General features: G+C 40.3%; 1 protein-coding gene across 3 annotated transcripts; it reads right to left on the reverse strand.

Annotated features, from left to right (window-relative positions):
- Positions 1–3,100: 3,100 nt before the first annotated feature.
- Positions 3,101–14,619, reverse strand: LOC115110105 (membrane-spanning 4-domains subfamily A member 4A-like). 3 transcript variants are annotated; one of them, XM_029635470.1, is made up of 8 exons: positions 14,341–14,617; positions 14,121–14,237; positions 13,628–13,684; positions 13,153–13,332; positions 12,734–12,856; positions 11,696–11,752; positions 7,750–7,839; positions 3,101–3,583 (listed from the first exon to the last, which is right to left on the reverse strand). In XM_029635470.1, the coding sequence occupies exons 1-8, from the start codon at positions 14,509–14,511 to the stop codon at positions 3,488–3,490; spliced, it is 891 nt and encodes a 296-aa protein (XP_029491330.1). In that variant the 5' UTR covers positions 14,512–14,617; the 3' UTR covers positions 3,101–3,487. The 3 variants fall into 3 exon arrangements, with proteins under 3 accessions (XP_029491330.1, XP_064866094.1, XP_029491331.1); XM_065010022.1 differs by lacking the exon at positions 13,153–13,332 and having other exon boundaries at positions 14,341–14,619; XM_029635471.2 differs by lacking the exon at positions 11,696–11,752 and having other exon boundaries at positions 14,341–14,616.
- Positions 14,620–14,951: the final 332 nt, after the last annotated feature.

Here is a 14,951-nt window from a genome sequence, read left to right on the forward strand (position 1 = left end):
TTTGTAGTCCGTGATTGACTCTAAACACTGCCACATACGTCTCATGTCTGAGCCGTTGAATTGAGACTCCACTTTGTCTCGATATTGACGATTTACCTGTTTGGTTGCCTTGTGGAGGGAACAACTACTCTGTTTGTATTCTGCTATATTCCCAGTCACCTTGCCATGGTTAAATGTGGTACTTCGTGCTTTCAGTTTTGCGAGAATGCTGCCATCTATCCATGTTTTCTTGTTAGGGTAAGTTTTAATAGTCATCATGTGTACAACATCTCCTACACACTTCTTGATGAAATCAGTACACATCAATATTATTCTAGGAAGCTACCCGGAACATGTTCTAGTCAGCGTGATCGAAACAATCTTGAAGCTTGGATTCCGATTGGTCAGACCAGTTGAATAGTCCATAGCATGGGTGCTTCCTGTTTGAGTTCATGCCTATAGCAAGGGAGAAGCAAAATGGAGTTGTGGTCAGATTTGCCGAAAGGAGGGCGGGGGCTGGCCCTGTATGCATCCCAGAAGTTAGATTAGCAGTGGTCCAGTGCGAGAGCTACAGTCAATATGCTGTTTTTCCCCCGAGGTCCCAGTTTTCCTGAACCCACTGAAGTCAAGTTTTTGCAGTTCCGAGTTAACTGTTGTTTTGAGCAAGGCACACATCACGCTTCATTGACAGCATGGCCAATGTTGAATGCTTATTATTTTAAACTTGGAAAGAGACCCTTAATCCCAGATTTGGTTCCACACAGCCACTCCACTGAATAGCAGGCTAGAGATTGCTTTGCAATGCTTGCAGTTAGCCACTGACTCCTTCCAAGCTACTCATTGTTCAATTTGCAATTTCCAACTTGTTGTGTAATGTTTATATCCAATGGCCGAAGAGCACCGATAAATTTAAGCTATAATTTCTCTTCATATGACAAGGATTAAAAATATTTGCCAGTAGATTGTCGACTTGATTCATGATGATGACTGCTAGCTAAGATTTTGAAAGTATGATTTTGACATGATCAGACCAATGAAAGCTACTGTAGATATAACATAGTTTGACATCCTTTTATCAATGGCCAATGACCTTGAGCCTTCTTGGATGGGCACTTCTAGTGTAACTCTATGGCAGAACCCAAGGGGCTTGAATTTTCAAACTATACCCTTAGCCTTGGCAGTGACGTTGTGTCCCCATGAGTGACAGAACACTGAGCTAATCACGGCGCAACTGGAGAACATTACCAACACCTGAGCTCTGTATTTTTCCCGCTGGCTGCCTCACCACCACAGAAAGCATTGAGTTTAGGTGGCTGGAGTCTAACAATTTTCCAGGCCTTCCTGATTTGTGGATGGGGTCGTCCTACATGATTGTATTGAAGTGCTTTTGAAGTCTGAACAATTCTTCATTATAATGTCAGTTAGCTTGCTTAACATGTCAAAAACGTATTTGTTGTAATCTTTTGGTTGAAAGTGGGTAAAAGATCAGTGGAGAAACATCTCAACTCGGGGAAAAACAACATTTCATCATTTTATCAGAGTTTGCCACTTGTAATTCCGACTTGGAGGGTCATTCAAGTGGAATTTCTAGGAGCTTCCGATAACTCTGACGCAGCATAAGGCGATGGGTCAGGTCATAGGTTAGGTTTAAACGTAGATTCAGCGAGATGATGTAGATGCACAAAGTAAACAGTTATAGCACAGGAGGTTGGTGGCACCATAATTGGTGAGGAAGGGCTTGTGGTAATGTCTGGAGTGGAATAGGTGGAATGGTCTCTATGTTTTTGATGCCATTCCATTTGCTCCGTTCCGGGAAATTATTATGAGTCATCCTCCCCTCAGCAGCCTCCACTGAGTTGTATTGGGTACATTTCCGCAACAACCAGTAGCGTTGAAGGCGAGACTAAACTTCACCACTCTTTTGATCCAGAAGCTACCACTTTGAAGCAGCGTGAAGGACACCTGTGCACATGCTCGGATACTCTGTGTGACTGTGAGAACAACGTCTTGCGTCTCATCTCAACCTACGGTGCTGCAACATCACGAGTAGTCAAACTTGAAATTAGTGTGATCTGCCAGGTTCAGAAGCTTGAAAACTCCATTTGAAAAAAAAGCTTGAAAACCCCATTCGATTTTTACCCAAAATGTGGAGAGAAAAACCTAGAACTGAAGTCAATGATAATTGTTCCAGTATAGTTTCAGTATTTTAAATGGTTTGAATGATAGGGCAACATTTAGATTTCTGCCTAAATAGACATACCAAAACCTTATTATTTTTTCATGAGATGGCCATAAACAAACTGATAATGTTGCATAATTTTAGAAAGGTCTAGAACTCACCTTCCTGGTCATTTAAAAAAATTAATTGCTGAGGTGTATTCCCTTTTAAGGGTACAAGCTCAAGTACCCTACCCTTCAAAAGTTTACCTACAAAAGCATCCCAGAGTCGCCTCGTCACTGTTGACATTGAGGCTGGTGTTTTGCGGCAACTATTTAATGAAGCTGCCAGTTGAGGACTTGTGAGACGTCCGTTTCTCAAACTAGACACGCTAATGTACTTGTCCTCTTGCTCAGTTGTGCACCCAGGCCTCCCACTCCTCTTTCTATTCTGGTTAGAACCAGTTTGCACTGTTCTGTGAAGGGAGTAGTACACAGCGTTGTCTATATTTTTTGGTATATATTTTTGGGGGTAAACTCAGATTCTCTTTATCTAATAGTTGACTTTGGTTGAAGATCTGATAACATTCGGTATAACAATATGCAAAAATAGTGAATATCAGAAAGGCAGCAAATGCTTTTTCACTGCACTGTTGAAGCAACAGTCATTTTTCATACTTTGGTTTCTTAAAAGATCATAACATTTCATGAAACACATGGTTTTGACTGTTCATGAACTTTAATGTTGCACACACTCAAGATAGAAAGAATATAGGCTAATGCCCAATGTAAACATCCACACACCACTCCCTCCTTATCAGGATGTTTTCAGACCCTTCAACCACTTCTCCAAAAATATACACATTTATTTAGGTGTAGCATAGTTTAAAGATCAATATTTACCCAAAATATGAATGTCATTAATTACATTGTATAGAAGATAAAAGTGACTTCAAACAAAAAACAAAATTCTGTCAGTTTTATTGTTTCAAGACATTAAGTTAAATATGCATTTGTGTGTTATTAAAAATGATGCAACATATTTTGTCATATAGCAGTGGTTGATTTTAGTTGATAAATCTATTATACTTTTACAAAATAAATTATGATTAAATTATATCAATTAAAAAAAGATAGAAATGACAAAAACATGAAGTTATAAAATCAACCATATAGTAACCTAAACATTATACTGAAACATTGCATTACTATACACTATCAATATTTAACTGTCAAATTATTCAGATCAGTAATGTGGTGCTAACCGTTGCCTGGCTTGTATCAGAAAAATAGGCCTAGAGAACACAATTTCGACAAGAAAAATAACAATGTATTCACAGAAGCCCAATTCTCAAGGGATGACAGCAGTGTATTGAGGAGGCAGGTGGTTCTGTTGAAACCCTGTACCCATACCGTCTCCCTCCGGACCCTTTGTGTAGTTCCCAGTCTGTAGAAACAACACAGTACATAATAGGACATATATTACCTTAAAATGTTAAACTGTTGGATATTGTAACTCTGTAACATCACATTGCAAACCAGCATAATCTGATTAGCATCCTCCCACCCTTTCTGGGTACCAGATGGCACTGCAGTGGATAGAATACATTTTACGGGCTACTGACCAATTCTGCTATTTTGTGTGTTTTATTACTTTATGTTGATGGTATCTTTTGCTATACATAATGTCTCCGTCATCATTTCCTATGACCCGAAAACAGCTTCTGGACATCAGAACAGAGATCACTAACCTGGAATTGGATGGCAATTTCTACTTCAACAAGTCGGCAGCTCTGGACATTCTGCTTACTCCAGACTAGGCCCCGGGACTCAAAAGAGGAAGTGACGGCACAAGAGAAGCAAAACGAGCCGGCATCCTGACAAGACTATGTTGGCAAGCAATTAAACCGCCCTTAACCTCTGTTCTATATCTGACCATAACTCTATCCTTCTGATTCCTGCTTACAAGCAAGAACTCAAACAGGAAGTACCAGTGAAGAGCTTTATACAAAAGTGGTCCGATGATGCGGATGCTAAGCTACAAGAAGATTTTGCTAAAACAGACTGGAATATGTTCCGGAATTCATCGATAACATTGAGGAGTATATCACATCAGTTACCGGCTTCATTAATAAGTGCATTGACAACGTTGTCCCCACAGTGACTGTACATACATATACCAACCAGAAGCCATGGATTACAGGCAACATCCATACTGAGCTAAAGGCTAGAGCTACCGCTTTCAAGGAGTGGGACACTAATCTGGACACTTTTAAGAAATTCCGCTACCACCTCCTCAAGTCATCAAACAGGCAAACCATCAATACAGGACTGAGATTGAATCTTTTTACGCTCTGCAGGGTTTGTAAACTATCATGGACAACAAAGGGAAACCCAGCCACAAGCTGCCCAGTGACGCAAGCCTACAAGATTAGCTAAATGTCTTTTATGCTCGCTTCAAGTCAAGAAACACTGAGCCATGTATGAGAACACCAGCTATTCCGGACAACTGTAAGTAACCTGTTTAAAAGGTCTTAACATTCAAAGATGGATTCTCAGACGGATTGAAAGGGTGCATAGTCAGAGCATGTGTTGACCAGCTGGCAAGTGTCTTCAATTACATTTTCAACCTCTCCCTGACTCAGTCTGTAATACCTACATACCTTGAAGCAGACCACCATAGTCCCTGTGCCCAAGAACATCAAGATAACCTGTATAAATGAATATTGCCCCTTAGCACTCATATCTGTAACCATGAAATGCTTTGAAAAGCGGACCATGCCTCAAATTAACACCATCATCCCAGACACCCTGGACCCACTCCAATTTGTATACCATCCCAATAGATGACGCAATCTCTATTCAACACCATAGTGCACTACAATCTCAGGTCGCTGGGACTGAACACCTCCCTCTGCAACTTGATATTGGAATTCCAGACGGGCCGCCCCAGGTGGTGACAGTAGTGAACAACACATCCACCATGCTTACTCTCAACACGGGGCCCCTCAGGGGTGTGTACTTAGTCCCCTCCTGTACTCCCTGTTCACCCACAACTGCGTGGCCACGCACAACTCCGACACAACGGTGGTAGGCCTGATCAATGACAACGATGAAACAGCCAATAAGTAGAAGATCAGTGACCTGTAAGGATCTCTATACCAGGTGGTGGTAGAAGGCCTTAAATATATTCAGACTGCAGCCACCCAGGTCATAAACTGTTCTCTCTGTTACCACATGGCAAGCGGTACGGATGCACCATGTCTGGAACCAACAGGACCCTGAACGGCTTCAACCTCCAAGCCATAAGACTGCTAAATAGTTAACCAAATAGCTACCCGAACTATCTGCATTGACCCCCCTTTTCACAAACTCTTTTGACTTATCACATACGCTGCTGCTACTTCTTATTATCTATTGTGTTGCCTAGTTACTTTACCCCTACCTATATGCACATATGTACCTCAATTACCTCGTACCCCTGAATATCAACTCTTTGCAGGGTACTGGTACCCCGTGTATATAGCCATGTTATCATTACTCATTCTGTATTTATTCCTCATTTTATTATTTTTCTAAACTTTTTCTATTTTTCTCTCTGCATTGCTGGGAAGGACCCGTAAATAAGCATTTCACTGTTAGTCTACACCTGTTGTTTACGAAGCATGTATCAAATTAGATTTGATTCTGTCCCTAACACTAAAAATACAAAATGAATAATATAATATACATTTTTTTTATTCAACGTAAACTAAATTAAAATGAACAATATAGTTCTGAAAACTAACTGACACTAAATTCAAAATAAACATTGAAAACGAATAGACTTAATTTAAAACTTAAAAGCGATATAATATCATTGCAAGGATGTGATGATCATGCAATATTGACACTCTACAGGCTCAACCCAGTAAGTAATCAGTTTATATCATAGATACTGAGCATGTGTTCTGTTGCTTTTGTGTTAACATCTCTTTATTGTAGAATATGTATCAGAGTGCAACCCAAACGTATGCTAATAGCGCACGACCTTGGCCCAGTATACTATATAGGGTATATGTGTTCGGTCATAAGTAGAGCACTATATTTTGGGAATAGGGTGCCATTTGGGACATACCTATACAGTAGCTAACCACCTGCAACATGAATGAATAACTACTGCCTGGTTTAAGAGACAATTTAAGCCATTTAATAAACTAGAACAACCATTTCAGTAATGGGAAGAAAATTATCTAAATGATTGGATTAGATTAGAAAATGTGTTATGATATTCATCTTTGTGTAGCACAGGATGAATCAATCACTCAATGTACATGCAAAAACACAGATATAACCCCCCCCAAAATCCAAATGCAATAGAGCATGCTGAGAAAAAAAATCATAACTTTAAAAAAAATGGTTGTGTGTGAGAAGTGTGACTTCTCATTTAGTTTTGAGTCAGTACCACATAAATATTTTAACAATAATGTAAGGACTGACGCTGGAGTCGAGAAGCAGGTACGGGGTGTGGTGTCAAACATTTAATGAGGAACAGACAAGGAACAAGACAGGAACAGCGTCAGCACACAGGTAACAAAACAACATACAAACAATGTGAAAACAGGAAACAGAGCTGGGGGACAGACAGATATAGGGAAGGAAAAAACACAGGTGAAAGGTTTCTTTGTTTCCTTACGAGTTTCCATTAGCTCAGGAAGTGAAATGCAAAACACTTCCGTGGGAATCTGTGTTAAAACGGCGCAGAGTAAGTGTGTCTTTTGTATTTGTAAAATCATTTTGGGGTAATATGAAAGTAGAATTTCCAAAACCCTATTGCACGCAGTGATTATTAACGATAAGACAGAGAATCGGGAAAGTTTAACACGTTGGCCCTGCTGTGGTAAATTGTTCAAATGAGAACCCTATGGCAGTATGGGCTTGGGTTCTCAAGAGCTAAGGTTAAGTTTGGTTAAAATTATAAAGTCACAAATGGCAAAAATCACTAGGGGCAAATCGCTCAGTTGAAAATGGTTGTGTTTTAGTAACTTTGATTAGCAGATGGATCTGTGACTGTTTTTAAGGTGATGGAAAAGTGCTCTAATGATGTATATAAACCCTGGATTGTATTAGCCATTGAGAGCTTTGAAGTTTAGCACACACAATATAATGTGAAAGTATGCATTAAGGTGTCTGTAATAGAATAAACATGTCAAAAATGTAGACATTAATAAATGCATTTCGAGAGCTTACAAAATCTTATTTACATTGGAGGAGGAGTGCCAAGATGGCTGTGCGGGGGCTTCAATACAGCAACCCCTGTCAGGCATACAGGGTTTAAACACATTGGTTCTATCACGTGCAACTACCTCAATGATTTGAATTGGATGATGCTTAAACTTCAACTCAAACGTTTTCTAATGTTCGCAAGTACGGACCCACAGAATTTCATACAGTGACCAATGTTTTGGCGATTACACAATTTGAAATTAAAGTTTTCGCAGTGGAAATGTAAAAAATTACCCCAGAAACTATGTTACTATGACACTGGTGAGATCTTTTTAATTCAAATTTTAGATCATGAGCAGCCTATTTTAAATGGCGACCCTGCAGTTCAACCTCCAAAAGATGTCATACCTCGTAGTTGATCTGAGGAGGGTAAGGTGCGTTGCTTGGAGTCATGCTGCCATGAGGTCCCGATACTTGATTCCCAATGATGAACACTTGCTAAAAGACAGACATGTCAATTTTAAGTACATTTCTAGTAATTCATTATTGAATATACAGGTGTCATGACTGCTCAGTGCTCTTACAGTTGCCAGAACATACTTTTGTATATAGAGTGTATGTGGACACCCCTTCAAATGAGTGGATTCGGCTATTTCAGTGTATAAAATCGAGCACCCAGCCATGCAATCGCCATAGACAAACATTGGCAGTAAAATGGCCTTACTGAAGAGCTCAGTGACTTTCAACGTGGCACCCTCATAGGATGCCATCTTTTCAACAAGTCTGTTCATCAAATTTCTGCCCTCCAAGAGCTTCCCCGGTTAACTGTAGGTGCTGCTATTGTGAAGAGGAAACGTCTATGATCAACAACGGCTCAGCCACGAAGTGGTAGGCCATACAAGCCAAGTACTGTCATCGGTTGCATCATTAACCACGTGTTCCAAACTGCCTCTGGAAGAAATATCAGCACAAGAACTGTTCGTCGCGAGCTTCATGAAATGGTTTCTATGGCCGAGCAGCCTCACACAAGCCTAAAATCACCACGCGCAATGTTAAGGGTCGGTACCCGCCCGAATGCATTGCGCCAACTGTAAAGTTTGTTGGAGGAGGAATAATGGTCTTGGGCTGTTTACTATGGTTTGGGGCAGGCTAGGCCCCATACTTCCAGTGAAGGGAAATCTTAACGCTAGAGCATACAATGACATTCTAGAAGAGTCTGTGCTTCCGACTTGGTGGGAACAGTTTGGCCAAGGCCCTTTCCTGTTTCAGCAAGACAATGCCCCCATGCACAAAGCAAAATCCATACAGAAATGCCTTGTCGAGATCGGTGTGGAAGAACTTGACTGGCCTACACAGAGCCCTGACCTCATCCCCATCGAACACCTTTGGGATTAAATAGCACTCGGACTGTGAGCCAGGCATATTACCCCAACAGCAGTGCCCGACCTCACTAATGCTCGTGGCTGAATGGAAGCAAGTCCCCGCAGCAATGTTCCAGCATCTAGTGGAAAGCCTTCCAGGAATAGTGGAGGCTGTTATAGCAGCAAAGCAGGGGCCAACTTCTTATTAATGCCCATTATTTTGGAATGGGATGTTCAACTAGAAATTGTCCACATACTTTTTGTCGTGTGCACTTAACTTTGCTTTATTTTTATAATGTTTTCAATATAGTAAGACTTACAATGGGGTCTGAAATTATTGACACACTTGATATAGATGAGTAAAAATGACTGTATAAAAATACTGAGCTATAATGTATGCTCAAAACAATGGAGAAATTCTATTATTTATACTAATACAATTGCAAAGTGAAAGAGAGGATTTTTCTTTCAAAAAGATAGTGGTAAAAATGATTGACACCCCTGTTTCCAATACCTTTCAATATTTCACCTTGCGAGGATAATGACACTGAGCCTTTTTCTCAAATGTCCTGGTACTGGGTGTCATGACATTTTGCTTGGGAAAATCTAAGATTTCTAAGGAGCCAATGTCACCAGGTGAGTGAATGGTAGCAAATAGACTTATTCTTTACGCGCCTCAAACTTAGAAATGGTGGTTACCTTGAATGAATGAATGTTGACTGTAGTAGTCCTGTGTATCTTGTTTGGCATTCATTGCTTTTTCTTGCATTGATTTGATTGCGGTAGAAGCTGTAAGCTCTCTCGCCATCCACACACACCATACTTTCAAACACCTGTTTCTTTATAGATCACCTGATGTGTGTTTACCACCACCATTTGTCTGCCCCTAGTGGTCGGGAGTGTAATTGCCTGAATAACAACATAAGCTACACCCAAATTGGCTCCAACACACCGGCCCCTAATGGAGAACAACAATTACCCAATCAAGTGAAATGTGACTGAATCTTCCTTCACTTCTTCTGTGGATCAAAGTTCTTCACAGGTCCCTCTGTACCCTCTTGGAGTAGCAAGATATTGGTAACAGGTCTGTCCAGTTCTCCTGTTCTGGTTTTATGTCTCACAGACCAGACCTGACCCTTCTTGTCACATTAGGTTTCCAACACCTTTCCCATCAGCCACGACCCTCTCGGTGACCAGCTCAATATACGACCCCTTATGCTTTCTATTACGTTTATTCTATCTCCAAAACTGTTGCTACAACATCTGGGAAAACGACATACCCCAATCTCCCTCACAGCAATGGTAATTATGGATGGAGAATTTGGCAAAAGTGGCATAGCTCAAGGTGAAGAGGTGCATCAAGCCAGAAGACTTTGGAAAGTTAGAGCATGCAGAATTGCATCAGTTGACATTCAGTATGGTTATGGAACTGTATCTTACTAAATGTTTTTTTATAAAGAAACAAGTACAGTACCAGTCAAACGTTTGGACACACCTACTTAATCAAGGGTTTTTCTTTATTTTTACTATTTTCCACATTGTAGAATAATAGTGAAAACATCAAAACTATGAAATAACACATATGGAATCATGTGTTAAACAAATCAAAATATGTTTTAGATTTTAGTTTCTTCAAAGTTTCTTCAAAGTAGCCACCATTTGCTTCGATGACAGTATTGCACACTCTTGGCATACTCTCAACCAGCTTCACCTGGAATGCTTTTCAAACAGTCTTGAAGGAGTTCCCACAAGTGCTGAGCAATTGTAGGTTGCTTTTCCTTCACTCTGCAGTCCAACAACTCCCAAACCATCTCAATTGGGGTGAGGTCGGGTGACTGTGGGGGCCAGGTCATCTGATGCAGCACTCCATCACTCTCCTTCTTGGACTAATAGCCCTTACACAGCCTGGAGGTGTGTTGGATCATTTTCCTGTTGTAATCCAAATGATAGTCCCACTAAGCACAAACCAGATGGGATGCCGTATCGCTGCAGAATGCTGTGGTAGCCATGCTGGTTAAGTGTGCCTTGAATTCTAAGTAAATCACAGACAGTGTCACCAGAATAGCACCCCCACATCACACCACCTCATCTATGCTTCATGGTGGGAAAACACATACAGTGATCATCCATTCACCTACTCTACTCTGCGTCTCACAAAGACACAGCGGTTGCAACCAAAAATCGAATATTTGGACTCATCAGACCAAAGGACACATTTCCACCTGTCTAATGTCCTTTGCTCATGTTTCTTGGCCCAAGCAAGTCTCTTATTATTATTTGTGTCCTTTAGTAGTGGTTTCTTTGCGGCAATTTGACCATGAAGGCCTTATTCTCACAGTCTCCTCTAAGCAGTTTATGTTGAGATGTGTTTGTTACTTGAACTCTGAAGCATTTATTTTGGCTGCAATTTCTGAGGCTGGTAACTCTAATGAACTTATCCTCTGCAGCAGAGAGAACTCTGGGTCTTCCTTTCCTGTAGCGGTCTTCATGAGAGCCAGTTTCATCGTAGTGCTTGATGGTTTTTGTGACTGCACTTGAAGAAACTTTCAAAGTTCTAGAAATTTTCCGCATTGACTGGCCTTCATGTCTTAAAGTAATGATGGACTGTCGTTTCTCTTTGCGTATTTGAGCGGTTCTTGCCATGATATAGACTTGGTCTTTTACCAAATTGGGCTATCTTCTGTATACCAACCCTACCTTGTCACGACACAACAGATTGGCTCAAACACATTAAGAAGGAAAGAAATGCCACAAATGAACTTTTAACAAGGCACACCTGTTAATTGAAATGCATTTCAGGTGACTACCTCATGAAGCTGGCTGAGAGAATGCCAAGTGTGTGCAAAGCTGTCATCAAGGCAAAGGGTGGCTACTTCGAAGAATCTTAAATATAAAATATAATTAGATTTGTTTAACACTTTTTTTGGTTATTACATGATTCCAAATGTGTTATTTCATACAATGTAGAAAATAGTAAAAATAAAAGAAAAAACCTGAAATGGGTCGGTGTGTCCAAACTTTTGACTGGTACTGTGCATCTTCCGTTCATGCTGGCAAAAGAGAGAGATGCTCCTATGAATCAGAAAGCCTTCCTAGGCTTGAGCTCATGGCCGCTGTGTTGGCGGCAAATTGTCATAACAAAAGCAAGAACCGTGAGCTCTCTCACCATCCACACACACGCCATTTGTTCAAACACCTGTGTCTTTATAGATCACCTGGTGTGATTACCACCACCATTTGTCTTCCCCTAGTGGTCGGTAGTGTAATTGCTCAAAAAATACCATAATATAAGATACACCCAAATTGGCTCTTACACTGGGTAAAGTTCATGATGCATTTGACCTTAACAAGGGGCCCAGGACCAGTGGAAGAAAATTTGTCCCATAACATCAAAGATCCACCACCATATTTTACAGTATGTATGGTGTTGTTTTCTGCTCTTGCGTTCTCATTTCGATGCCAAACTCACCACTGTTGTGTGTGTTCAATGAGCTATGTAAACGCCTGGAGTTTACTAAACAGCATTGGCACTTGGATTGAACACTGTGATTTGGTCAGATGACATGAACATAGAGCTCTTTCGCCACACACACCAGTGGTGGGTCTGGTGTTGAAATAAGAATACATTAAGCAGGAAACAACCGCATAAAATAAGTGCAGACGAAGGATATCAATGATCTGGAAGGATTCTGTACGGATGAATGGTCTAAGATCCCTGCCAATGGGGTCTCCAAATCATAAAACATTTTAGAAAATGTGTCAGTGCTGTTATCCTTGCACAGTGAGGTATTGAAAACAGGGGTGTCATTAATATTGACCCATTCCTGTTTGAATTTTTTTATTTTATTGCTTGTTAAGCGTAAACTCTTTCTCTGAGAAATTGTATTAATACACATTTTTGGGCGCATATAATGTATCTCAGTATTGTATTATTTTATTTTAAACAGTCACTTTTGCTCTTTTTATCAAGGGTGTCAATAAGTTCGGACCACACTGTATACGTAACTAGAAATCTATGTCCACAGACTCACCTCAGGGGTGGAACGGCAACACAGGCAGACAGCTCTGCAGGCGAATGACGAGACACAGATGGACACTATGAACTCCAGCAAGGAGAAAACAGCCAAAACACCTGATATTCCCTGGGACCTGACCTATAGACAGAGAGGAACAGGAAACAGCAGTGAACTAGGCTACACCGCCATTTTGGAGCAATTATGTACAATTAATTAGTGTGGCCTAACAAGAAGAAAAATTAACTCAATAGCATCTAATTCACTATTTCTTGCATGTTCGAGATGTCACATATATGCTAAATGGGGTATAATTTAAACTAATAAAACATTAAACAGTACGTATAATAGTCTAGTAATACAATTATAGATGATAAATTCCCCTTTACCGATTTACAAATATCTCCTGACCAAAGGAATAAGCATTTGGTATATACCCAATACTGTTGACAGACATAGGATCGAGGGTAGTTGATATAGGATGTAGTGTTGTATGAAGGATAGCCTGGATAGTCACAGTAGTAGTTGTACATTACAGCACTGTCTAAAGAATGCAGAATGGTGCCAGTAACAGCAGTAACCGTGGCGACAACATTCATTCCAAGAGAGCCTTTTACCTAAGGGACAGAGCAGAAAGAGGACATAGGAATGAATGATTGGTTGTGAAGAATGAAATGCAATATAAAATACAGTGTGTTGACAATCATGATTGCAAGTCTTTATTAAAGGGGCAATTTGCAGTTGCTGAATCGCCAGAGCCCATCCCACTGCTTGTGTTGTGGGAGGAAAAATAACAGGTTGAATGAAAACATGAGGGCCGATATGTGAAGTAGATTCCATGTTTTGAAATAAAGTGGAACTTTATAAATCAAAAGCCTAAACTTTATTGAGGCAAAAATAGTTGATACTGACCAGACATTTGTTCAGTTTGTTGTCAGCAGCAACAGTTAGAGAGCCTGCAACTACATACTGAGGTGGAACAAGGAAGAGATTATACAAGTCTACGTACCAAATGGCACCCTATTCTCTACATAGTACACTACAAAAGTAGTGCACTATATAGGGAGTAGGGTACCATGTGGGACAAAAATATTTCTACAGTATGACCAAAGTTCAAAATCAAGTTTAATTCCTCCCACATAGAAGTCAACAGAAACTGAAATGCATGAGTGTATGAACGGCACAGGCCTACTAGCCATGTACATATACATTGATAAAAGTCATTTGTTAAGTCATTCATTATACATTAAAGATTAAATATATATTTTTTAAATTGCACATACGGTATTGTTTTTAATGCATTTCGTTTCAAAATATGACATGATTAAATTATTATGATGTTTTGTTTGTATCACGACAGACAGGAAATGCAATAAATTATTATTAGACAGAGCAGCTCACTCACAATGATAGATCCCCAGACAAATATTCCACTAAGTACTCCAATATTGTCTACTTGTGGTCCTGCAGTCATCACAATTCCTGTCAACAGCATTATCAAACCAATCATGATCTGTATGGTCTGTGAGAGAAAAACAAGGCAGGAAATACATTTTTCTCTTCTTCCAATACATTCAACCAAAATGAAAAATAATTTTCAAATTATATAAAACATCAATTCTTACTCCCAGCGCTTTTGGATGCCCTGCCCGGAAACTTCCCAGCACTGAGGAGACCGTCTGTCCCAGACAGTGAGGAGCAGATGCGACCCCCGCGACCCCCATCCCGTTCTCATAGGGGTAGACATGGGTGATGACCACCGCCCCATTAGTGGTGGTTGTTTGAGAGCTGGACATCTTCACAGAGGACAGAAGGATGTTTGTAGTACAGTAAGAGGTGATATGGCTGGTCAGCTGTGTATTGTTGAGCCTCCTACAAAGTTTGAACTCTACTTGGGACTTCCAGATAATCATTTACCTGGGAATGTAATGCATAATAGGTGTGTGCATCAGCCACTAATTAGACTTTGAACACTCGCCATTAAAAATGGGTAGGTGGTAGGCTGTGTGTGTCTGTGGTTGCTGCATCATCTGTTTATTTGAATTACTTCCTCATTGCTGAGCGACCTTTAGTTCCTTCTTTATTGTCATAACTTCCCATCTTGGGCTTGAAGCTCCTTGCCTATAGAACACGGGCTTTAAAAGAAACTCATACACTTCCATGAAAGTTGCATACGTTTCTTTTTCATGCGACATAGCATGGAAGTGTACACATTTATTTTGTTCTGTGCTTTATA

Source organism: Oncorhynchus nerka, linkage group LG26 (assembly GCF_034236695.1).
Source record: "Oncorhynchus nerka isolate Pitt River linkage group LG26, Oner_Uvic_2.0, whole genome shotgun sequence".
NCBI lineage: Eukaryota > Metazoa > Chordata > Actinopteri > Salmoniformes > Salmonidae > Oncorhynchus > Oncorhynchus nerka.